Source organism: Phyllostomus discolor, chromosome 2, assembly GCF_004126475.2.
Source record: "Phyllostomus discolor isolate MPI-MPIP mPhyDis1 chromosome 2, mPhyDis1.pri.v3, whole genome shotgun sequence".
NCBI classification, from domain to species: domain Eukaryota; kingdom Metazoa; phylum Chordata; class Mammalia; order Chiroptera; family Phyllostomidae; genus Phyllostomus; species Phyllostomus discolor.
In genome coordinates this window covers 209,057,378-209,082,876 of record NC_040904.2, presented here as the reverse complement: position 1 = coordinate 209,082,876, position 25,499 = coordinate 209,057,378, and the positions used below count along the sequence as shown (strand labels likewise).

General features: G+C 58.2%; 1 protein-coding gene across 1 annotated transcript; it reads right to left on the bottom strand.

The window, feature by feature from the left end:
• Positions 1-2,631: 2,631 nt before the first annotated feature.
• NCF4 (neutrophil cytosolic factor 4) lies at positions 2,632-22,134 on the bottom strand. Its single transcript, XM_028532896.2, is given in 9 exon segments — positions 2,632-3,502; positions 4,704-4,769; positions 5,038-5,168; positions 7,182-7,341; positions 8,711-8,838; positions 12,171-12,241; positions 14,206-14,359; positions 14,702-14,786; positions 21,927-22,134. Coding segments are annotated over 9 exon segments (1,023 nt in total). The 5' UTR covers positions 21,959-22,134; the 3' UTR covers positions 2,632-3,306.
• Between the last annotated feature and the right edge of the window lie 3,365 nt (positions 22,135-25,499).

The following is a 25,499-nucleotide window of genomic DNA, read 5'->3' as shown; positions in this document are numbered from 1 at the left end:
GTTGGGAAACAGAGCAAACCCACTGACCAGGTTCTCAGCAGCCTCGTGATCAGTAAAACCATTCTCACCCCTGATGTTGGATTTTCTTGCTTCAGTTAGACATAAAGTCAAAAACCATTCCCAAAAAGCAACAAAATACAAAAGAACCACAGTGGCCAGCATGGCTGGTGAGCATAACTATTCCGTTTAGGGTCAGAAACTGCCACTAAATGAGTTTTGGTGCCAAGTTTACACAAAAATAGACTGTGAGTCTCCTAGGCTGCCCCCCAACCCCCGAGCCGTCTTTTGCTTGGTAGTTGCCAGAAATATGTTTTCCATGCCTCTACTTCCAGGGCGTCCATGTCGTCACGCTCTGTGGCCCCCGTGTGGGTGACCCGAACACGGACTTGGTTGTTCCCACCCGATCTGACAATCTTTCTGTCGGTGCTTGGAGTCCACATGCGCTCACAGTGCCAACATCACTGACAGATTTGGACTTTGATATATTTGTGCCAGCTAGCCTTTCGAATCCGTCTTTTTTCCTCTCTTGCCTCTTTTTAATGGATCTCTCTTTTTCTTACCAATTTTGATCTAAATATTGAGAAATACATATGTTCTGTTTCTATTCTCTGAATTATTTTCATTGAAATGCTACCACGCACATTTTATTTGGTGAGGTCTAATGGTTAATGGTTTTTTAAACTCTGCTTGTGAATAGTCTAAACACCTTAGAATATTTTAATTCTGCCTTCCCAATGCCATTGTTGTTATTATTTTCATCATCATCCAGTATTTTAGTTCTGCCTTTTTTTTTTTAACCTGACAAATTAGACGCTATGATTCCTTTGTACTGAGAATGTTGGCTTGAATTTACCTGCATGAGGATCAGAGAAGCAGGACCGCTGGGAAAGATACCACGAGAGGTCTGCTTTGAGAGTTCAGTCTTCCTCTACCGTGGGGGCCGGTTAAACCGTTTACATGGTGCTGTTGCGCCTGTGTGAGGCCCGCCAGCCAGCCAGGCAGAGATGGCAGATGCACGTGAGGCGAGACAAGAAGCAAAGACAACTGTAACCGGCAGGCGTGACCTGGCCCCACAGAGACAGACTGTAACCGGGTCCGTCTCTCGCCACCTCCGAGACCGCAGGGAGCGTGGCCTGCGGAAGGAGCTGGTGCGTGTTGTCACGGAGCTACACACGCGCCTGGCCCAGGGGAAGGAGACTCCAGGGGAGCCGGAGCCTGACTTCGAGGAGGTCACCGAGAAGTCCGCTCATCACTCGAAGTGTCACTCTTTGGGGGTGCTCCGAGGACCTTCTCCTCTGACTTTCGCATTCTGAAGTTTCAGAATGTGAGCCAGCAGACGAGCAACGATGTTCGCAAGATGAAACAGAGCATCTCAGCTGAACTGAAAAGAAGTTGCCTGCTGCCTCCTGCTGGTTTGCCTTCTAGATCTGTCACCAAATGTCTCCGATCTCCGTGCTACTCTGGATCCACGCGGGAAAGGGAATGCTTGGAAGTCCAGTCCCAGCCAGGCGAAGTCAACGGACTACAGGCCCACAATACAAATCCACGAGACAAGAAATTACCATTCATCTTCGCTATCAATTGTTCTTGTGTCTATTTATTCTTTGAGAAGGGCTCACATTCCTTCTTTCTGGAAGAAAGTGCTTTAAAGGTGCTTTTAGGTCAGGTGCCTTGTTTTTATCTGTACTTGTCTTCGTTTCATCCTCACTAATGAAAGATGCGTTTATTGAGTATGTCATTCTTTTTTTAAAGGTTCTATTTATTATTAGAGAAAGGGGAAGTGAGAGAGAAAGGGAGGGAGGAGGGAGAGGAACATCAGTGTGTGGTTGCCTCTCATGCACCCCCTACTGGGCACCTGGCCTACAACCCAGGCATGTGCCCTGACTGGGAATCGAACCAGGGACCCTTTCAGTATGCAGGCTGGCACTCAGTCCATTGAGCTACACCAGCCAGGGTGTGAGTTTATAATTCTTGATTGAAAGTTATTTTGGTGCAAAAACTTGAAGCTATAACCACATTGACTTTGGCTTCCACTGATGCTATTGATAAATCTGCTTACGATTCTAATTGTTGTTGTTGTGTTTTTTGTAATGATCTCAACTCTTTCTGTTTTTGAGACCTTCTCCTTGGCTTTGGTGTTCTGCAGTTTCAAAATGCCGTAGCTGGCTGGGCACCAGTTTTTATTTACCCTGTGAGCCCAGGCTTGCTTCTCGTACCCACAGATTTCAGTTTTTCATTCCTTTTGAAATAGTGCATCTGTCATCTGTTTAAGTACTGCTTCTTCTTCATTCTCCATATTTCCTCTTTCTGAGACTCTGATTTTAAAAGAACTTTCGTTATGTTGTTCACACCTCAACCTCATTTCCATGTTCTCTACCTATGTGTCTCTCTGAGTTATATTGTGGGTAATTTCTTTGGTTTTATCTTCTAATTCGCCAGTTTCTTTTTCTCTGCCTGCGTGCAATATGCTATCTGACTCATCCACTGAATTTCTGTTTCAACAGATTTATGCACACACACATACCTATTCATAGGTATATGTATCAGTGTGCATATACACACTTGTATGTTTATATGTATATTCTATCTTTCTTTTGTAAATGTGCCTGGTCATTCTCATTAGCTTGTTCATTGTGATGATTTTGTTCTTTATTTCTTTAAACATTTTAGCCACGTAGTTCAATAACCCATAGTCCCTGGGACTCTAAAGCAATTGTTTATTGTTACTGCCTGTTCTCACTCACAGAAATTTGTTGATTTTGACAATAAGCTTCATCTTAATCTGCGTGACATCTCACATCTCACATCATCCTAAACTGGGAACACTGTACTTCAGGGTGTGGGGGGACTTTTTCCTTCTTCTGCTTTCTGTCACTGTCCCAGGATCACCTCGTCCCTTACCCCCAAGGCCTTGACCTCACACAAGAGCCCCCGGTCCAGACTCCCCACCGCAGGGCCTCCCCAGGGCTCAGCGTTCTAATAGCAGCATCGCCTCTGCGTTCCAGAACAATTCCAAAGTGAGGCCACATGGATTCTGGCCCCAGCCCGGGTCACGGGTGGGAGGGGGAGAGTGGGAGGCCATTGGAGAACCCCACCCTGTCTCTCGAGGCTCTTTGCAGGGCGTGTCCTGTGCAGGGTGCAGTTGTTTTGCAGCGGCTGGAGTTCTCCGTGAATCTGGCCAGGCAACGCATTAGAAGCCGAACGATCGGGTTTGTGTGAACAGACGTCGCAAGGTCCGTTTAGTCTTTCTTAAATGGGCGTTCCTGCAGGTGTCCCCGCATGGCCCCAGGGAGGGGCACCCCCTGCTCAGGGGACTGTGTTGTAGACCTTGTAGTCATCCTTCTGGGTGATGTGCAGCTTCCAGGGGAAGAGGCGCTTCCGCGCGGGGAGGGCTTGGGCCTGTCTCACCATGAGCCTCACATCCTCGTCCGAGAGCAGCCGGACCAGGTCCCCGTCGGTGTCCCGGTAATTCAAGGCGATGTCCTCCTTCTGGAACTCCCGCCTGGGTGGGGGAGGTCGGGGTGAGTGAGCAGCCCGGCGGCCTTGGGCCTAAGCGGGTGGGCAGGGAGCGCGGCCTGGGGAGTTTTGGGGGCTGGGGCTCCACGTCAGGAGAAGCCAGAGCTCGACAGGGCCCTTAGCACCTGCGTGGCCCAACTCCCACCGCGCAGATGGGGAAACAGAGCCCCGGCGGAAGGGAACGCCACGTTAAATTAGTGACGCAGCCCCAAGTGTCCTGTGTGGAAGTGTGCCGGGCACTTAGGGACTGTCGTGGGGAAGAGGATGGGTTTGGCCGGGCACAGTGCAGAGCAGAGCGGAACAGAGCACAGCCCACGAGACGCCTGCGTGAGGCTGTGGAGGCCGGGACCACCTGATGTGTATGGGGGTACAGGCAGGTGGGCACGCTTACTACCTGGGGGTGCACAGGCAGATGGCCGGTCGAGCTTTCTGTGGGTAATTGGACGGAATGAGTGGAAAAACGCAAATGATTTGCAAACACCTTGTCCAGACTCCCACTACTAGAAACTCATCCTAAGGAAATAATCGGGCAAGTCACCGAACATGTGACATGATACTATTTATGGTAGAAAGCGGAGGATGACTGAAAAGGCCAACGAAAAGGGATGGGCACATTAATTAAGGCGCATCCACGGAATGATCCTGTGTAGCCAGTTACAGGGATGTGAATGCGGGGGGTGGGGCAGGGTGCGCCCTAAAGCAACCTGAGTGAGCACCAGACAGGGAGAGGAGCAATGCTGCCGGGTGATTCACTCGTTGATGCCTTCCTGTGATTTCCAACGTGTATAAGAACAGTGAACAGGCATTACTTTAGAGTCAGGAAGGGAACAGCGCCCGCCCTCTCCCTTCTGGGGAAGAATCGTCCAACCTGGGTCCCGGGAGTCGGCAGCTCCCTGGTGGTGGAGGACCCAGATTCAGGATTTTTACCTAAGGAGACCTCAGCTGCAGCCGCACGCCTATGCCCACACACTGTGGGGCCTCACGCAAGTGCCCAGACCTCTCTGCAGTGCCCCCTAACTGTAACGCGGGTGCTGACCCCCACTCTGCAGGGCTGGGCTGGGGATGGAATGAGGAGGCGAACCAGGTGCAGAGGGCACCTCGATGCCTCGTGTTTCTCCTTCCGGTCGCTGCTCCAGGGAACAGGACCCACCCCCCCCCCCCCCCCCCCCCCCCCCCCCCCCCCTCACCTCATGAGCTCCAGCAGGTCCTTGAAGAGTGGGGTGCTACTCAGGTCTTCCTCCACGGCGATGTCCCTGCGGGGACAACAGGAATGGGTGAGGAGGCGTCAGGCCGGAAGGGGGACATGAGACCGACCCTGGCCAGGTCATGAGGGACCCTGGCATCCTGGCATGGCTTATCTGGAGGACCGGGGGGCACTGCAGGCTCTCAGTGTGTGGGGGGAGGGCATTGGTAGGGGGCAACATAACATCTGATTCGGGTCTTGGGGCCCAGAACGTGATATGGAGGTGGGAGTGGGGGTGGGCAAGGAAGGTGGACAGGCCCCGCCCACAGGCCACGAACTTGATGGTGCTGATGGTGTCCTCGTAGTAATAGCAGCGCAGCCAGTTGGTGGGGTCGTCCTCCTCGGGGAAGTCCTTGAGGATCTTCACGAAGGACAGCGGGAAGATGCCTGTGGCTCCCCGGACGGTGCCCTGAGGAGGAAAGGCAGGGCCTCGATGTGAGCGTGAGGAGAGGTGGGGGGCGCCGCAGCCCGGGACGCCCATTCCTTCCTCACGGCTGGGAGAGGCAGGCGAGGTGTGGGCTCCCTGATGCTGGGGGACGGGAAGAAGCGGCAGAGGTCACCAGGCTACACACCCCAAGGGGAGCTCCGTTTCAGAATAGATGGGGATCTGAACTTATCGGAGAGTCTGCTATCATCTTTCATTCACTCACTCACTCGTTCCATTCATTCATTCATTCAAAGATTTCTTGAGCTCCAGCTGGCTCTGGGCACACAGAATGAATGAAGCCCTTTGTCCTCTCTCATGGAACTTCCACTGTAATGGGCAGTGACGACGTGCAGGTGCACAGGTGAGCTCCGTGCTGAGTCAGAATGCAGTGGGTGTTAAGGTGGCAAATAGAACAGGGGAGAGAGGAGGGGTGTGGTTCCCACTCATGCATTCATTCCCCAGATACCACCGAGCACCCGCTTCAGACGACACGGCCAGAAAACCTTCCCCTGGGCCCAGGCCTCTGGCCCAAGGCCCAGCCACCGCCTGCGTTGCACTTTGCATGCGCCTGCGTCTTCATAAGCCCCAGGGAGGGTGTCACTTTATGGCCCATTTCACAGATGTAGAAACTGAGGCTCAAAGTAGCTCTTTGCATCTCGCCCGATTCTCCCCTCAACCTGAGCCAGAAATTGGCCAGCATACTGACACAAAGAACTTCCAGAAAACAGGAGGCAACAAACATTTTCCTGTTTCTGGAGAACGGCCCAAGATACCCCATCCGGAAGCTTCAGAGCTAATAAAAACCTATCACACAGGTTCCAGGCCGGGGGGCAGGGCAGGGGTCGGGGGGGGGGGGGATCAAAACTGCCAAGTTGGCAAGACCGATGGTCCTTGTCCCTCTCCTGGCCTGGATGCCGGGGACCCTCCCCAGCCCTCAGTGTTCACTCGGGGACCAATCCCATGACCTTCGGACACCGCCACCCTGAGAGAAAGGAATCTCACTTAAGAACAACAGCCCGTAACCTCCCGTCTCCACTCTTGAGACACTGTGTGCGCCCTGACACACGCCCCACTTGCTGCATGCGGGGACAGAGCAGTCACCACGACGGGCCTGGCTCCGGAGTCCATTCAACTCTCTCAACGGCTCCTGGCGCCGCTGGGACGCCGCACACCCAGGCGGAGCGTCTGTGGGCCGGGCCCCGCACAGCTCCACTTCATTTCTCTCTCTTCCGGAACCCTATGAAGAAATAGCGGCATCGCCTCCATTTGCAGAAAAGGAAACCACAGGGTGAGCAAGTTGGCCAAGTCACGAAACGAGTTAAAACCAGAACAAGGCCAGACACCAGACGGGCGACCCCAGAGCTCAGGCCCTGCCTGGCTCCCGTCTTGCTGCCCGCGATGGCAGTGATGTCACCATCCCGGTCACAGGGCAGCGCACGCATCTCAGCGGCCGCCCAGGGACAGATTTGCCTGCCGCACCGGAGGGCTGCGGCTGTCACCTAGTGGGCGGACAGCGCGGCTGTCCGCTGAGAACCTGCTGTGCGGGCCCGCCCCACGACCAAGGGGGCGGGGCCCGACGTCAGCATTGCCGCAGCTTGAGAAACCTCGTCATAGAGCAAGACATGAACTTGCCTCGAGCAACTGTGTCTTGGGGCAGACAGAATGCCAGGCAGTGTGGGCCTCCAGAGTCCCTCTAACCAACCCACACCTGTCTCCCCAGCGTCTGTATGCCCTGAGGCTCTGCCCGCCGCCGCCAGGGCCCCAGAGCTGGCACCCCCAGACTGCACCTCCTCCTTGGGGTCCTCCTTGCCCTTCCTCATTCTCTGATCCCCTTGCCAGACCCAAACGATCTGACCTCCACTCTCACCTCCACCCTCACCTCCCTCCTTACTCCATCATCACCTCCACCCTCACCTCCACCCTCACCTTCACCCTCACCTCCACCCTCACCTTCATCATTTCTAACCTCACCTCCACCCTCACCTCCAAACTCACCTCCAGCCAGTCTTTGTTGACCCGACTGAGGAGGAAGATCACATCTCCAGCTTTCAGATTCAGCTCCAGTTTGCTGTTCCCAGTGAAGTCAAACAGGGCCTGGAAAGAAGGGTGTGGTAAGGCAGGAGGAAGGAACACCCCCTGAGCTCCCACTTAAGTGCTCACTTTGATGTCCCATTTAACAGGTGGGAAGACTGAGGCTCGGGAAGAATAAGTGACTTGTTTAAGGCCGCTCTACCAGCCATCGGAGGAGCTGGGATTAGAACCCAGGTCTCTGTGACCCCAGAGTGGGAGCTCCTTCTGCAGCTGCAATGAGGATGGGAGGAAGGAGCCAGCCTCCCTGGACCCAGCACCCTCCCTGGCCCCCGAGGCCTCTGTGGGCTCCAGCACCCCCATAACCCCCAGCCACTGACCACCCCGGGTCCGAAACGCGTGTCTTTCTGTGTGTGTCCTCAGGGAGCTGTGGGCTCCTAGGGGACAGGGCCCGTCTGTGTCACCTCCAAGGTGTTGGTCCCCAAGTAGGACTGGCCCAGAGGGGCCGGGAAAGCTGGCTGAATGGGTGGTGGGTGGACACGTTCTCTTCTACCTCTGTGTGCTCAGCATCGCCCCCCTCGCAGCTGGGCTGGGGTCCTCGGCACCCAGAGGCTGCGTCTCCTCCTGTCTCTTCCTCCGGCAGCGCCCAGCCCTAGACACCAGCCCACACCCAGCAGGAGGGGCTCAGGGGGGAGGGGGAGGGGCAGGCACGCAGTGTAACTCTGCTTCGGAGCTTCCAGGCGGTCTAGGGGGCACCTGGCAGGGACTCACTCTTGCTGTGGAGAGAAAGAGGGGCCGTCAGCCCCCCTGGTTCTTCTCAGGCCCAGCGCTCTCGCTTCTGAGCCAGAGGCCAGTAAAGGCAGGAAGGAGAGGATGTTAGAAATGCGGGTACAATTGCTCCTGTGGGCATCACACCACCAGCCCCGCAACCCACCTCAGTTCTCACGGCCCTGGAGGGGAGAGCGTACCCCCTGTGTGGACAGGAAGCAGAAGCTGAGAGAGGAGGGGGGTGGGGACCACCCACCTGGGGCCGTAACCTGCCAGGTGCTTCACACCTGTTTCTTCCTTCCACCCCCTACACCCAGCCGCCGAAGCCGTGTGACTATTCTAACACTGCAGCGGAGGACACAGGCTTGCAGAGGGCACACGCCCTGCTCCAGGGCCCAGGGGCCGCCCTGTGTCCGGGATGAATTCCTGCCTGGGTGCTCAGGACACACGGCCGGGCACCCGGAGGTGCTGGCTGGAGGAAGGAGGGGGGAGTGGGTGTGGAGGCCGGGGCCCAGGAGCACTGCCCCCGGACTCCTGGCGGCAGCGGAGCTCGCCTTTGGGCCCCCAGCACCCACCATCTCAGTGGCCTGGAGTTTCCGTGGTTACTTCCTGTGGGACAGAGCTGACTTCTTCTCCTTCCATTCCTCCTGGGAAAGAGGGGATGGGGCACCTGCTTAGGAGAAGGGGCCCTGGCTCTGGCCGGGGGGCTGCAGGGGCCCGGCACTCACACTTTCCGGGTGCGCGGGCGGAGCCGGCGGAGAGCCTGGGGCAACTGCTCCGAGTCGTAGGGCGACTGATAGAAGAAGATCCGGACGTCCTCGTCCATCAGCACCCAGATGGGCAGGCTTGAGGAAGGCTCTGCGCGTGGGGGAGAGGGCAGGGCAGGGCGGGCGGCCGGGCGGTCAGCAGCAAGGCCCGCCCAGGCGTCCCACCCCGGCTGCTCGCCCCACGCCAAACCCCTCTTCTCTGGCAGGTTATGTTTTAACGGTTTTCAGTGGGCTAAGGTAACATCTCCCCTGCTTTGCCCTGGGTTCAAGGTCAGGAGGGGCCAACTGCCTTGAGAGGAGCTCGTTTGGAAGGACCGAAAGGCCTCCAGGCATTGCACTAGAGGGGGTGCCAGGCAATGGATGGGGTGGCAGCTGCCCAGCATTGCCCTGAGTGCCGCACCGTGTGCCTCACTCCATCTTCTGTTGACCTGGGGAGTCAGGGCCACAAAGGTGAAGGGAACCTGCCTTAGGCCACACAGTGTTACTATTGACAAAGCTGGAGTCCCCCAGGGCCGTCTGCCACCAAGTCCCATCATCCCTTAGCTCCATATGAGGCAATACGGGGAGGAATAACCCAAATACCCAAATGAACAACAGTTGGTGATATTCTGGCCTAAAACCACTTTACCTCATACCACAATGGGGAAACTGAGCTTGGCAGGGCTAGGACCTGGGTGGGGTCAGCACCCTCCCTTGATCTCGGGCTGGTTATACCGCCCCCAATGAAAAGGCCGTGAGGGGGTGAGGACCCAGAACCTGGCGGTCCCGCGATGCACACCGCGCAGGTCCCCACCCTCAGCCGCACACCGTGCAGGTCCCCAGGAGCCTTGCGGTTTGTAGCTCCGCATGCCGAAGCCCTACAGGCAGCCAGCACCCAGACCTCCTCAGAAAATCCCACAGAGGCAGCAAGGCGGGAGGAGCCGGGAACTGTACCCCGGAGGGACTGGGGACTCGGAGCCTGGGAAAGACGCAGCTGTCGTAGGGGAGGGCTGGCGGCCGCCCAGAGCTGGGTCTCGGGGCGCAGCGCAGAGCCAGGCTGCCCGCGCTCGGGGCCTCAGCGCTGCCACGCTGCGGCTGGGTGAGCCTCCGCCTCCACGTGCCCATTCATAAAATGGGGATGGTAAACGGCATCTCCCTCAGGGGCTTGTGTAAGGAATAAATACTTGAGCACGTGCACAGCCCTTAGAACGGCACTGGGCATCTCGCAAGTGACCGAGGGAGCTATCACCCATCACAGCTGTTGTTTGTATTACAACGCAACACCGTAGATGAGAGCGCAGCCTAGCATCTCAGGATGTGAGTTCGAATCCCATCCCTCCTACCCAACTGCTCTGTGACACGGGGAGGGAGCAACTCTGACTCTCTGTGCCTTCTTTCCTCGTTTCAGAATAGGAACAGTAGTATCTAACACACACGTTATCGCAGGAATTATCAAAAAAACAAGCCCATTCATTCGCCTGCCAAGCGCACACCCAGAGCCTCCCTGTTGCTAGTCAGAGTGCCTCACGTGGTCCCGGGGCATCGTCATTATCACGTGGCCCTCATTCTCCATTCAGGCCAGAGGTGAGAGCAGTGGGTGCGGGCTTTCCTAACAGCTATCCAGCAATGGGGTGAGCAGCCCCGGCCAGGGGAGTGGTAGTGAGCTCCCCGTCTCTGCAGGTGTGCAAGCACAGGGTAGGGTTACCATAGCAGAGCCCTGCACAGGTTGACCTCTGGGCTTGAGGAATCAAGCTGGACATGGATGGGCAGAGATGGGACCCTCCCCACTGCTGGCTGCTGAGGCCAGGTGTGGGGCTGAGAGCCCCGGCTCGGCAGCCTCTTCTCTCTCTCCCCCAGCAGACCACACGCTCCTCTTCCAGCTCTTTCAGAGGAGGGTGGGGCTTCCAGCCGCCCCCTGGGAGCGGCTGTCACAGCGCCCCCTTGGGAGAGATGCCTCCGGTGCTGGTTCCTGCGGCCACCAGGGAGGAACCCCTGGGCCACCTGCTCGCTCCTCCCACGTCCTCTGCCACCCTCCTACCCTCTGCCCCCACCAGGTTCACAGTTCCAAAGCGCTTAATGTCCTTTTCTCCCGCCGACCCAAGGCCACTGCTATGAGACCGGAGAGCTGGGTGCGCCACCCCACTTTGTAAGAGGGAAAACCAAGTCCCGGAGAGAACGGCAACTTGCCCCAAAATCACCAGAGCCAAGACCAAAGAGACCCCTAGTGCGAGCAAAGAGACTCACTCCTGCTCTTCAGGTAGTGAGAGCGGAGAGGCCGTGAGCCCCCCTGTCTGTGAGCGTGCCGCTGGGCTATGAGGAGGGCTCCCTTCTCCAGTTCCTCTTCTATTTAAAGATCTTATTTATCTTAGACAGGGGAAGGGAGGGAGAGAGGAAGAGAAACATCAATGTGTGGTTGCCCCTCATGCGCCCCCTACCGGGACCTGGCCCGCAACTCAGTCCGTGCCCTAGACTGGGGATCGAACCCAAGACCCTTTGGTTAGACACTCAGTCCACACCAGCCAGGGTTTTCTCCAGTTTCTTGAGGTTGCCAGCAAGTCATGGCTTGTATGCCTCTAATGACAGGTGCTCGCTACCACACGAGGAACATTGTCCCCTTTCTGGCCTAGTTCTGTTGATGAAAGGCCTTTTTTTTTTTTTTTAAAGATTTTATTTATTTTTAGAGAGGGAAGGGAAGGAGAAAGAGAGAGAGAGAGAGAAACATCAATGTGCAGTTGCTGGGGGTCATGGCCTGCAACCCAGGCATGTACCCTGACTGGGAATCGAACCTGCGACACTTTGGTTCGCAGCCCGAGCTCAATCCACTGAGCTATGCCAGCCAGGGCTGAAAGGCCTTTTCTGAACCAGCCCGGCTTCTGCCTTTAAGATGCTCCTTCCTCAGTCTCCCCCACCTCCTAAGGCTGCAGACAATGTATAAGTTGGGGACATAGGAGGGCACCAAGCCAAGGCCCATGAATGCAACAATGCCCAGCCTGCGCACTGACAAGGGGGGCCTTTCTGCAGTTTGCACAAAGGCGCTGTGTGGCAGAGCTGGGGCCCTGGTCCGTCGTGCCCCTGCTCTGTAGGCCAAGTCTGTGACGTCACAACCACCTGACCGTTCCCCTGGGCAGGCACCGGCCCCACTCACCGCTGCGTCAGAACGCCCGCACTGACATTGTAGTTGTCGGTTCAAACCGTGGCTCCCTGGACCTTCCCCACTACTCCCGTGCCCTCCCCGCCCCACCCCCGCGGCCTGGAACCCTGAGAACACATCCTGCTTCTCCCCGCAGGCCAGGCCTTTAAGGACTGAAGGTGTGGTCCATCAGAGCGAGAGAGCCAGCCCCAGGCCCCAAAGCTTCGCTCAGAGGTGGTCCCTGGGCACCTCTCCGTCCCCAACCCCTCCCCCCCCCTCCCAGGCGCCCAGGTGGCCCCGCCCCACGGTTACCTTCATGTAGGCGTTGAGGGCGGGTATCCTGGCCTCAGCGATCTCCTGTTTCACACCCACGTAGACTTTGGCTGAGGAGAAGCGCAGCGTGTCCTCCCCACTGGTCCCGGCTCCTCCCCTCCCCTTTCCACGGAGCCGAAGTGGCCTCTCCGCACCGACCCGCCACCCGGCTTCCACTCCCCGAGCTGCCGCATTGCCCGCTGATGTTTTTTCCTTATTGTGGCTGTTCCCGCGTTGCCTCACTGCACCCTCCCCACCCCCGTGCACGCAGGACTCTTAGCCCAAGAGGCAGCAGGGTCTCTGCTTTGCTCATAGCTGGACCCTCTGCACCGTGGCCGCACATTCCAGCCGCCCGAGGAGCCTCCAAAACCCTCACTGTGCCGGACTCGCTCCAGAGCCATTGGATCAGAACTGCTGGGAGTGTGGGCCTTGGGCATCAGGATATCTGAAATACCGTATGACTTCCAATGCCGCTCAAATTAAGAGCCACGGGTCTAGAATATTGCCCAAATCAACCAATATTTGTTGAGTGGATGAAGGAATCTTTCTTTAAAAGCATGATGGAGTGTTTGGGGGTGAGTTGGAGTGTGAGGGGGTGGCCGACCAGAGACCAATGTCCTCTCCGGGAGCCTCAGGTGGGGCTCTGGTGGGACTGCCTACCCAGAGACCGACCCCCCCCCAGCCCCACCAGAGCCGGGGATCTACAAGGAGACACTGAAGGAGCCGCGGGTGAGGCAGAAAGGGGACTGGCAGATGCCAGTGTCACAGAAGCTTGGAGGGAGCTTCCTGGAAGAGGAGGCAAGACAAGGAAGGCGAGGCCTGAGCTGTGTCAGCGTTAACAGGCCACGGGCCACCGTCATGCGGGGGGGGGGGGGAACAGTGCAGCAGGAAAAGTGGAAACCCAGGCGGCAGGGGCCGGGGAGCAGGCGGGAGATGAGAAGGGGGAGAGCGAGCGAAGGCTTATTGCGAAAGGAAGGAAAGGAGATCTCTGAGAGCTCCTGGGGCTCGAGGAGGCCGGTTGCAAGAATGCTTACCTGAGGCCCGGGGTTTATTAGAGATGGAAGGGGGCTGAGCCTGTGCAGCAACGTGGTCGAGTCCAGGCCAAAGGGAGAAAGTGCACAAACAGGGAGCATGCAGGACAAGCTGTCAGGGGGAACCCCAAAGGGAGGGGGGTTGGATGCAAGCAGGAGAGACCCTCCTTCCTCTGCAGCCCAGAGAGGGGGAAGCGGCAGGTGCAAGCGAATCCAGCTCCCAAGGAGGACAAGAGAAGCCAGGAGCCGCTGGGGGCCGCGTCAGCTCCCCCTGGAGCTGGGTGAGGAGGAACCGCGGGCAGGTGCCCAGACAGAGAAAGTAAGAGCTGGTAGAGGTGGGGTTTGAGCTTGAAGGAGGGAAGGGCAGGAAGGGCTCCATGTCCGGGGGACAGATGCGTGCCTGCGGCTGCAGGGCCTGGAGGGGCCTCAGGACCACGAGGGCGGGGGTCTCTCCCGCAGGGCTCAAGTGGGCAGGACTGAGAGGTAGGAGGTTCGGGCCTGTCCGAGGTGCAGGTTAGGCTCGAGCTGGGGAGAAAGGCCAGGGGGCAGCAGGGCGCTGGACTGTCCAGAAGCACAGGTGTGATGCGCACAGGCTCCCGGCAGAGCGGGGGAAGGGGGTCCCGTGAGGCCGGTGGGGGCCCAGACTGCAGAGGTGGAGGGCAGTGCTCCCGAGGGAGGGCTGGCAGGTGTCTGTGTGTTTTACTAGGGAGACACGGAAGGCCTGGCTCAGGGGGAGAGAGGCCGGTGCCCAGGTGCCCCACACCATGGCCACAGTCGCTGGTGAATGGTGGACACCGTAAAGGTCAGTGGGCTATAGGAAGCCAAGGGCTAGGAGGCGGGAGAGCGAGAAGGCAGCCTGTGACTGCCGGGAGGGGGGCACGGACACAATGGGCGAGTTTCATGTGGGCTGGGGCAGACCGGCTGAACCGCGCCAGCCCAGCCGGCAGGAGGGCCAATGGACAGGCCCATCCGCGCTGCCCGCAGCAGGGCTGGGGCCGGCCTACCTGGGAGGGTGGGCAGGCTGCAGGTCAGCGGGCTGCTCTTGCTGTCCAGCCCGTACCGCTCCTCCAGCTTGCTCTGCAGGGCGTAGAACTCGCGGTAGCGGCGGTAGATGAGGTACTTGGAGCCCCCTTTCGTCTTCACCTCGATGACGAATACCTAGGACAGAGGCCAGGGTGGGCCCTCGGAGGCCGGGAAACAGAGAGCAGGGGGTCCCGAGGGCCTAGGGCTGAACAGGGTTCCTCAGCCTCAGCAGGACAGGCCTCGCTGGGGTGGTCCTGGGCACGCAGGGCGTGAGGCAGCCTCCCGGGCCTCTGCCCCCCGGAGTGCCCACGGCACTCCTGCCCCAAGTGGCAATAATCAAAGACGCCCGAAGGTACACGCTGCCACTGTCCCCTGGAGGGCAGACCCACCCTGCTGAGAACTGCTGGGGGAAAGGTAAGAGAGGGGAGAGTTGAAGGTTCAGGGGTCAGAGGGGCAAGGTCTAGGGGTCTCTCTTACGAAGTGGCTGGTGAAGCCCCTCTTCTCCTCGATGTCGGCGATGTTGGCTGAGATGGCCACGTCATCGGGAAGCTGCTGAAAGTCGCTGAGGGAGGCGGGAGGCAAAGATGCACTGGTTACCACTCTGATCTGTTTGGTGGGGGGGGGGGCCTGAGGGGCGTGAAGCAGTGGGTGACGTGAGCCCAGGGTGTGTCTGGCATCTGTCATCCAACGCCCCTCCCCGGGCCAGGCCAGCACGCACAGCACAGACCTCCGGGGGGAGGCATCTGGCGATGGGGCCACAGAGTGACAGCCGCGTGTGTGTGAGTCTCACATCACCTGCGACCATGGGGCCCGGCCAGGACCGGTGCTGCGAGCACCTCCTCTGCCTCGGACCCTGCTCTTGGCCCCGGGTCACCAGGGTGGACAAGGCCAACAACATGTGCCCCACCGAGAGAATGGCTAATCACGCCCAGGTGGGGGAGATGTCACAGAGGAGGTAACGTCTGAGCCAGGTCTAGAAAGACCTGGAATCCTCCAGGTAGGACACGCGTGGAGGGCCTTCCGGGCAGAGGGAACAGCGTGTGCTAAGGTTCCGAGGCCTGAGGAGAGCGGTTGGATGAGGTCGGAGACCAAGCAGGCAGATGAGGCTGAGGCCGGCCGGAGGAAGGGCTCTGGGGCTGAGCTCCGGAAATTCTGCAGGCCACAGGGAGCCACGCAAGGCTTTGGGTGAGAGTGAAAACACAGTAGGACCCCAGCTCTGGGAGGCCACCACAGGCAGCGGTGTGGAGAAGGGGAAGAGGGCAGAGGCTTAAAGGGACAGAGCACCACTGGGAGGCCCTGAAGAGCTCCAGTTGAGAGACGATGTGGCAGAGAGCAGGCGGGGACAGGAGGAAAGGACAGGAACAGGGGATACCACTCTCAGAAAACACTGTCTCATCTGTTGTGTCAAGTTTCTTCCTGCTCATCAGGCTCCAGTTTTGTTGACGATGGCAAGAGGCCTAGCTCCAAGGTGATAGATCATGACTGGGCGGAGCCAGACATAAAGATCCCATTCCTGCCTCCCAGACTCTCTTGCAGCTAAGAGCAGCCACGTGACCAATGTGGCCAATGAGACTTAAGAAGGAATCTGTGCAGGGGCCTTTCCGAGAGTGGTTTTTTTTTTCTTTCAAAAATTTATTTAGTCTCAAGCGAGAGGAAACAGCTTAATGCTACAGAACATTTCAAGACTTGAGTTTCAAAAGAATACCACATTATTTGCACTTGTAATTGGCTTCCCTTTTTACGTAAGCTGGCCAGAGAAGAAAAAGGAGCTAGCATGTGGCTGAAAGGTAAAATAACCAAATTCTATAGAAACCTTTAAAATGAAAGGTGAGGTTACATTCAAGGATGAATGAGCATATTTAATAAACCTATTTTTGTTTAATGCTAGTTCATCAAAGTATTTTCCCCCTTTGATAACCTTTTTTTTTAGATTTTATTTATTTATTTTTAGAAAGGGAAGGAAGGAGAAAGAGAGAGAGAGAGAAACATCAATGTGCGGTTGCTGGGGGTCACGGCCTGCAACCCAGGCATGTGCCCTCACTGGGAATCGAACCTGCAATGCTTTGGTTCGCAGCCTGCGCTCAATCCACTGAGCTATGTCAGCCAGGGCTGATAACCTATTTTTTTCATATACAACTGGAAATAACAAAATTTTACCTCCTTTTTTTTCTTTCTGCCCATGTTGACATTTCCATAAAGTAGTTTTAAGTTCCACCCATCCAGATTTTAAGCATTTTGATTTATTTAAAGAGGGATCGTTCATAGAAAAAAGTGCTTTGGACAGTATAGGAGTACAGGGCTGGTGGAGACCGGCCGTTCCGCAGCTGCAGACAGGACGCTCACTGCCGGGCCCGTGGCTCATCTCCGTAGGTGCCCTTTGCCGTCCTGGCTGACGGTGCCTGGAGTCTTGAGCCAGCACGCTCCTCCGTCCACAGGAATCGTGTGTCTCACCCCTGAGTCCCTGTCCACAGTCGTGGTAACCGGCACGCCTCCGAGCCGGGTGCTGCAGCTGTCAGCATAGGAACCATAAGCCTGGCCGTCGTCCGCATCAGCGTATCCGACCTCAGAGCCATGATCCCCCGTGGGCCTCCTGTGCTGGGGGTGGCGGCGGAGGCCTGTGCCTTGTTGGGGAAACCGCCTCTCGCTCTGGGACCGGGAAGTCCTTTCTTCCCCGACGTGCTGGCCCTGGTGGGGAACAGGAAGCTGGTGACCCTTGTGGTGCGCCAGCTCCAGCTGGCCGGCGGTGACCTCTCCCGTCAGGGTCATCATTGGGGCTGGCACGCCTCCTGCACGCAAGGTGGATTTTGGGCAGCTGGTACGCCTGCGTTTGCGGAGCCACCATTCGCGTGTGATCATCCCTGGAGCTGTGCTTGCCTGATGCCACCATCGGTGCCACGCACGTCCCGGCCGGCACCTGCTTCCGCGGGCAGGGGCAGACTCCAGTGAGGGCACGGAGCGGCCCCTGCGGTAGGAGTCCTTTGCTTCCTCACGTTCCCTCAGCTCTTCTGCCTTTGCCTCGTCTCTCACGGAACCTGCTCCAAGGACAGGCGTTTTTGTCGACCGCATCAATGTCCTTTTCTCGTCTTTTCCCTCTCCTTTATGAAGCTTTTCTATTGTTGGCTCACCAACCGTCAGTGCGTGCACAGGAGGGACCAGGAGTCCGGCAGGCAGTTCTCCTTCACACCCACCGGCTGCTCAGGCCCAGGACTCGGGCTCGAGGTGGACAGGCAGCGAAGGACCCGAAACCTCCTACCACGCCCATGCCCCAGCGGCGCAGAACCCGGGTCAGACACTGTGGCCTAGCCAAGCCAGGAAGCCGGCCTGGTGGCAGCGGCAAGGGGCAGAAACCGGCTGTGCAGCCCTGATCCCCCTGATGTGACCACCTTCCTAGCATCCCATGCTGGCGACCACTCCTCCCAAAAGCATCCCTGAGGTCCCACAGGGCCACGCAGGACACACAGGGCCGTGGGCCACCCCACACTCTCTGAGCCATTCAAGGGAGAAGGTTTGCATTCCTGATCCAGAGAGATGGATAAAGCCAAGCATGGTCTCCTCCCTTCTGCCTTCTGCCTGCCTGAAAGCAGGTGTGACATCTGGACCTGCAGCAGCCACATTGCATCCATGAGGCAAAAACATGAGGAAGACCGAAGGAATCTCTGCAAAGTCACTGAGCTGCAGAACCAGCTGTGAACCTGGACTTCTTGTTATTTGAAGAATCAAACCCCTGTTTGTTTATGCTAATATCAGTTCCTCTGTTCCCTGCAGCCTTGCGCATCTTCGGTGGACACACTGCCCATTTGCCAGCCGTTCCTGAGGATGGGCAGTTGGGGAGCAGAGCAGACGGACTCAGTTTCCCGCAGGCCAGTTTGGGAGGCCGCTCAGGCACGCAGGTTGAGGTCTGGAAAGAGCTGGTGTGCGGCTCTGGAGCTGGTTGGGGGCCTCTCAGCGGCAGCGGGAGAGGTGAGAACCATCTGCCTGTGACCGTGATTAAGACCCCCAGAGAAGAGCAGTGGGCAGAGGGAGGGGCTGAGAGAAACAGGTGGAGGAAGAGCCCGCAGCCAGCCCAGGAAACGGAAGCGGCCGCCCACCTGTGGCCACATCAGGAAACCAGGAGCAAGCGTGACCCCACCATTGCAGCAACTGGGGCACAGGGTGGGAGCGGGGGGTGGGGGCTGCCGTGGCTGAAGCCTCCGAGCTGGTCGGGACGTCAGGAGATACTGGTTTCCACGTCTGCACAGCCAGTCCCAGCCCCTGCTGCTGCCCCGTGTGACCCCGGCTGCTTGGGGTCTCGGGCTACTGCAGGACGCAGGAGGCTGCCGTCGGGAGGTGACTCAGGGTGGCAGAGGGCAGGCAGAGGAAATCCCCACCACACCCGGAGCGAGCTGGTAGCCACTGGCAACCGGCCTCCCCACTCACTTTCCACACACGCCCTTATGGTAACACCCTTGGGAAAGGCTTCCTCCTCCACTTTCTCCCCCGAGGCCGTGCCTTTCATGGTATTTCATCTGTAGTCTGCCTGGGGCGGGGCAGGAAAGAACCGGAGGGGTAACGAGGCCTTGAGCAGGGAATCGGGCAGGTTGGGTAACAGTGACTACACTCACGATTTCCTGAGTGCTCACCGAGGCACGGAGAGGTTAATATACTTCACAGGCTGGGCTGCCCCTGGTTTGAAGCATGAACTTAGATAAATCCCAGCCCTTCCCAGCCTCAGGTTCCCCATCTGAAGTAATAATAACAGCAAACCCTGGGAAGTACCTGCTGTAGCTCAGACGCTGTTCTGAGCGCGTTGGGATGCGGCCTCTGCCTGCCTGAGTCTCACGGCCGAGCGGGGAAGCCGGTCACTGAACAAACAGTGACACAGCTCCGATGGGCATAGCTGCTCTACAGGGAAAGCACCTGGTGTTCTGAGCTGCAGCTGGAGCTCAGAGACCATTCGTCTGGCCCCTCAGAGAATCCGTGTGTGGCAGCGGGTGCGAGAGAGTGTGGCAAGCAGACACTTCTGAGATGGGGGTTCCATCCATCGGAGAGAAAAGCAGGAGTGCTGTGCTAGGATGAGGGCCGGGCTTGCTCAGACTGAGAGTGGTCAGGGAGGGCTTCCCGGAGGAAGCAGCACCAGGTCAGCGGGGGGGAAAAAAAGAGGAGCTGCCACAAGGATGGCAGGCAAAGGAAACATGGAGTGCCAGAGGCCCTAGCCCTGCAAGAGGGGGCACGTTCAAGGATCTGCAGTGGTGGGAAGGGGTCTTCTGAGTGCATGTGAGCACAGAGGGTAGCGGGAGAAAGCAATGAGAGAGGAGCCAGTGAGACCAGCGGGGGCCTACACCCTGGCGAAGGACCCTTGTGCCTTGCCCTGGGGCGGTGGGGGCGGAGCAGGGGCCGTCATGAGAGGGCATCAGGGGACCTGTGTGTACCAGAGCAGGAGGGCACATGTGGGAGAGGGGACTCCAATCCCCGGCTCTGCGGTCGCCAGCAGGGACCTTGGGAAGGCTCTTCTCTGTGCTCTGGCTCCTGCCCCCTCTATAAAACGGGGCCCACGGAAGCACGTACATCCCAGGAGGGTCAGCAGGTCCCACTGCAAGAAGCACAGCCTGAGAACCCCCGAGAGAGCAGGAACCCTGCCCACTCTGTGTCCCCAGCACCCAGAACTGCGCTGGGCGCATAGTAGGGGCTCAGCAAGGGCCAGTGCCTTTGTCTGTGTTTTAGCAAGTCCCCTGGTGGGAAGTGTGGGAATGGTCTATTTGCCCGCTGGGTGGGGCAGGGGTGCAGCGACCCCCATCAGCTGTGCCCCTAGAATAACCATTCCCCTGGAGACTGAGCCAGGACCCCTCAGAGCTGACGCCAGCTCAGGGTTCCCCGAAGGCCAGGACGCTCAGGGCTCACACACACACTCATGCAAAGTCCACTTGGGAGCTTGCGCAGGCAAGGCCGAAAGTTGGAAAGACCCTTAGGCAGCAGCTGGTTCAGGTTTCATGGTTCCTGCACACAGTAGGTGCTCAAACCCTGCTTGTTGGAACGAAACTCACTACCCCTGAGTAGTCCTTTCCATCCTCAGGCCGGTCGGACCTTAGAGAGTCCAGCCGTGGGACTCTGTCGCCCGCCCATTGGATCCTCTGCTTCGGCCTCGAACAGAACAAATATGGGGCCCGCTTTCGAGTAAGATTTTTGAGGGACAGGGAGGCCAGTGACCCCAGGACCTGGCTCGGGGCCCCCATGAAGGGCTGGAGGGAGTGGCCGTCCTCCTCTGAGGGGCGAGGGCAGGCAAAAGGGACCAGGGAGTGGGAGGGAGGCACGCACGGTCGCCCCGCCAGCTCTCGGAGTCCCCTCCCTGACCCATGGACCCGAGAAACAGGAAGCGCCGCCAGCCTCCCACGGCAGCTGTTTCCTGCGGGTTCGAGTTTGCGTGTCAGACCCAGCTGCCAGCGAAAACTCGTGGGGAAGAGGGGCTGGAATCCGGGGAAGACCCCGCCCAGTGCCCCAGGACCCCAGCACCAGCCTCTGTTGCTCCCCGAGGCCATTTGTGATCCGTCCTGTAAGCATCAGCTTCTCCCGCCGCTTCCTGCACGCACATGCAGACCAGCCTTCCTGCTGCGCCATCCAGGCTTCGGAAACCCCACCCCAGGCCGCACTTCCAGCCAGTTCCACCGCGGGCCCTGCGCTGCCTGCCCGATTCGGTCCAGTCCAGACCAGCCTGACCATCCCCGGCGACCCTCTGAGCCCCCTCCTCCCAGTTAGCTCACTCTGTGTTTGACATGCGCCATGTGTTCCGATGCTGGAAGGCGGGTGCCCAGCCCGGAGTCCTCCGCCCCCGAAGGCTGCAGCCCGGGCCCGGATCCCGCGGAAGCGTCAGAAATGCCGCTAGAGATGAGCCTAACCCTGCGAGGCTGCGCTCTGCACGCAGGCCTTGCCGCTCGCTCCCTGGGCCCCAGGGAGGTGCTCTCTTCTCCCGGGGGCCCCTGTTTGCTCATCTGTATGATGGCAGGATTGGGCGAGAAGGATCTACGGACATTTTCCAACTCAAAGAGCCACTCATGTATCCATTCAGCGCGTTAACTGAGCATCTAGTCTGTACCAGCACCGTTCTGCGTCCTAGGGATACAGCAGTGATTCAAAGAGACAAACACTGTCCCACCCTCATCTCACTTCGTTCTAAAGGTGGAGCCAGTGATCAAGAAAACAAATGAATGAGTCCAGAAGATTATGGCAGTGATATAAGGACTGTACAGAAAAAAAGAAATAGGGCAACGGGTCAGAGGACAGTGGGGGTTAGTCAGGGAGGGCTGCTTGGAGGAGGTGACATTTGGGCCTAGCTCTGGATAAAGATGGAAGACAAGCGAAGTTCTGTATTCCATTTGAACAGAAGATGGAAAGCCGTTACTGAGCACAATGTGGAGCCGTGAGCCCGGTTGAGGAGACAGATCACCTGAGGTCCCCTCTAGACTCTGCCACCCACTCCTGTGTGACCCTGGGACAGTCACTGCCCATCTCTGAGCCTCAAGTCTTCACCCGCGCCTGAGGGAGGCGAACCACAGCTTAATTTCCTTAAAACGGTTCCGGGAGTCTGCATTTCTGAGTATTTGGGCTCTGACTCAGCTCCAGCCTCCCCACTTCTGATATTAACAGGGGGCTGTAGGGGGGCCGGCCTGTGTCCCCCGAGGCCTGCTGGGAACAGTGGGGACGCCCGGGGAGGGCAGTGCCCTGCACTCACCTCTCAGCCCGCAGCTGCTGGGCCACAGCCATGGCCCTCAGCAGTCCAGGAGAGTGGGTGACAGAGGGCCTGCACCCGCCAGGCCAGGCCGGGTTCACCTCTCACTTCCCTCCAGCCACCCTGCGTCTGGGCCGTGGGTCTCAGGGGTCCACGGGAACCGCATTTGGGGAGGCCCCGCCCCTGCTTCTCTCAGCTCGAGAAGAGGCCCCTCCTCCTGGCTCTCTGGGACTAGCCAGTGGCCCACACTTCCTCTTCCCCATCCCCCCGCTGTGCTGCAATCAGGGAAATGCACCCCCTCAGAGGTCAGATTTGCAGGAACCCGCTGACCTGGGGGCTGTGGGAACTTCCTCGATTCCTGTTCTTGGTGGCAGGCCTCAGGTGGGCATCAGAGACAGGGTCTCGGTGCTGGCTCAGCCACCATGGGGCCTTATGACCCCCTGGGGAGTCTCTCGTCGTTGTCCGGCTCATCAAACCCAGCCCGGGCACCCCCACTGCTGAGCCCTTGCTGAGGTGAGTCCCTGGGCCCAGAGCGCTGGCCTCCACCACACCAGCACCCACGCCCAGCTCAGATGCCCCCTCCTTCAGGAAGCCTCCCTGGTTCCCCCGACAGGTAGTGCTCATGGGCTCTTCTGTCGTATTGGAGTGCCAAGGTTTATGCCTCCCCCTTCCATGGGAGCTCGGGCTGTACTTTCCTCGTGGGACCCACACGGGACTGGCACAGCCAATCGTCTCTGCGGGGCTGTTCACCGGAGCGAGCACCTGTTACAGACCTAATCGCACCTTCTGTGCGGAAACTCCTCCACGGCTCACCCTGCACTTAGAAGGAAGTCCAAACCCGGCCCTGCCTCCCTCTGCGGCTCTCAAGGTCCTGCTGGCTTCCCTGGCCCCCTCTCCCAGGCTGCCCCCTTCCCACACTGGCCTCCCTTCCGTTTCCAGAATGCTCTAAGAGGTCTGCCCCTCAGAGCCCTCGCGCATGCTGTTCCTCTGCTGGAATGCTCTTCCCTGCCTCCTTTGGGGCTCGGTTAGGAGGTCACCTCTCTGGCGAGGCCTGCCCTCCCCCTGCCTTGTAAATGAAGGCCCTCCCTGCGCTGTTCTCTCCCAGATCCCTGTACTTGCTCTTCGGAGCAGTTGGAACTGCTGTCATTTCATACCCGTCTGCAAATTTATATGGTTAACGACAGCCTCCCTGGCTGTTGGGTGCTGCAGGGAGCTCTCGGCGAAGTCCCCGGCCACATCCAGGAACCCCAGCAGCTGGCCACACACACTCAAATTCACACTCACGCACGCACTACAGATGCACAGCAGAAAGGCAGCAGAAAGGGCGGAGATGAGGATGCAGCCATGCCCTGGCATCTATGAATCACAGGATGGGCCCTTCTGACTCCCTCGGCCCCCAAAACATGCTGCCATAGGACCCACGGGACTGGGACAGGTGTCTGTGGGCACGGAGTCAGCTGGGTGGAGCCTGGAGCCAGGGTCTCCCACTGCAGACCCTGTGTCATCTCCCAGACAAAAGGACTGGGGACGAGAGCCATCCTCAGGATCCCAAGGGCTGCCTGGCTCCGAGAACGGAGAGCAGCTGGCAGCCTCAAGCCCTTCGTCTGAACTTCTCTGTCACTCCAAGGGACCCGCTGCCCCAAACAGAGTTCCGGGGGGAGCAGAGTCCCCAGGAGGAAATGTGCTCCAGGCCCAGCCTCCAGCCCAAAATGAAGTGTCTCTCTCCTCATCCAGGCAGGCAGGGCCAGGGGCTCTTCTGAACCAGGCTCCTTTCTGGGCTCCCCGGGAGGTGAGGCCGGAGCTGGGGAAAGACAGAGCAGAGGACACGAAGGGAGAGGGACCCAGCCAACGACTATGTACTGAGGGACACTTGGACTACAGAGGTAAGTTCAGACGGCAGGCAGGTCAAACGCAAGTTGAAATTTCCCATCCTCCTCCAGCCGCATCAAAGACGCTGGATGATGTATGTTTAAGAATTTTAAACATCTAGAACCCAGCTCAGAGGCGAGAGAGCATCATTTTCAGGTTTTAAGAGCGGAGGAACCTATACCAGTAAGAGAAGCAGGAGTGCAACACCCCACGGGAAAACCAAGGCTGTCGGGGCCGAGATTTTGGCGCTAGTCTGGGTCTCGGTCCAGGCTCCGGTCCTGGTGCACGGGCAGAAAGTCAAAGCTGAGCTCCCAGGACGAAGCCAGTGTCAGGGCTGATTAGAGGAGTAGGCTTCCCAGCTGTCAGCCCGGGCTGTCGCTGGGGTTGAGATGCTCCCTCCCAGGCCACGGGAGGGGGGAGGAGTGTGGGCCCCAGATCCGAGCCTGGAGCCTGCAGCGTGCACAAGTGGGGCCCAGATCCAAGCTTGCCCCCCCACCCCAGGGCAGAGCTCCCAAGGCGAGGCATCACATCACGATGTCTGGAGTCCACAGGGCTGCACGGGCCCCTCACCCCAAACCACCCATCATGCAAAGAACGCCTGGCCCGGGAAGCCCAGCTCCACGAGCTGCATACTGAAGAGTTTACGCCTGAAGACCGGGAAATCTTTTTTTTTTAAAGATTTTATTTATTTATTTTTAGGGAGAGAAGGGAGGGAGGGAGGGAGAGAGAGAGAGAGAGAGAGAGAGAGGCGGGGGGGGGGAGAGAAAGAGAGAGAGAAACATCAATGTGCGGTTGCTGGGGGTTATGGCCTGCAACCCAGGAATGTACCCTGGCTGGGAATCGAACGTGGGACACTTTGGTTCCCAGCCCGCGCTCAATCCACTGAGCTACACTAGCCAGGGCAAGACCGGGAAATCTTAACAAAGGACGACTCTGATCCGGGCACTGGTGGCTCAGGGCTGCTAGTCTGAGGATGAAACAATTCGGTGAGGGTCACAGGCAGGGTCACAGCTGTGACCAGTAGGTACCAAGAGGTCTGAGCACCTCGCTGTGTTTCAGGGACGAAGCCGCTGACCTACAGTTGGTCACGGAGGCTGGGAGTGACACCAGTGTTTGCAAAAAACTGTGGTGCAGCCTGGGCATGCGATTGTGTGTGTCGCCACGTGCGTATATTCAAAAGCATATGCTGTTATACACAAATGTCGGTGTAAGCAATGGCCAAACCTGTAGCGAGTTTTAATGAGTTTATTTGAGCCGAACATGGATGACGGTTGCCCGGAAGCAAAATCTCAATGGACTGAGAGAATGCCTCAGGGAACGGCAGTTTTGCAGCTGACTCGGTACCTTAGCCTCAAAGGCGGAGACGGAAGGGGTCACACGAAACCCGCTGGGGGTGGATTAAGGGGGTGGGAAAAAGCAAAGTGGGGAAATCTCTGGTGTTGGGTAAAAAGTCGAACAGAGAAACACATACTTTTTTGCACTGTTGGGTATGACACAGTCAGTCATAGACGTTCACAGCACAGAGAGATGGCATTTGGGGGACCAGACAGCTCTGAGGGGTCCTGTGGCCTCCGCTCAGCGAGCGGCCTGCAGAAGGAGAGCGCGCTGATCTCTCCGAAGCGCTGTTACCTTAGATGCAAAAAGACAACAGACAGCCTCACCTCCGGTCAAGACTGGCCTTTGTCCGGGAAGCCACTGCAGGTCCAT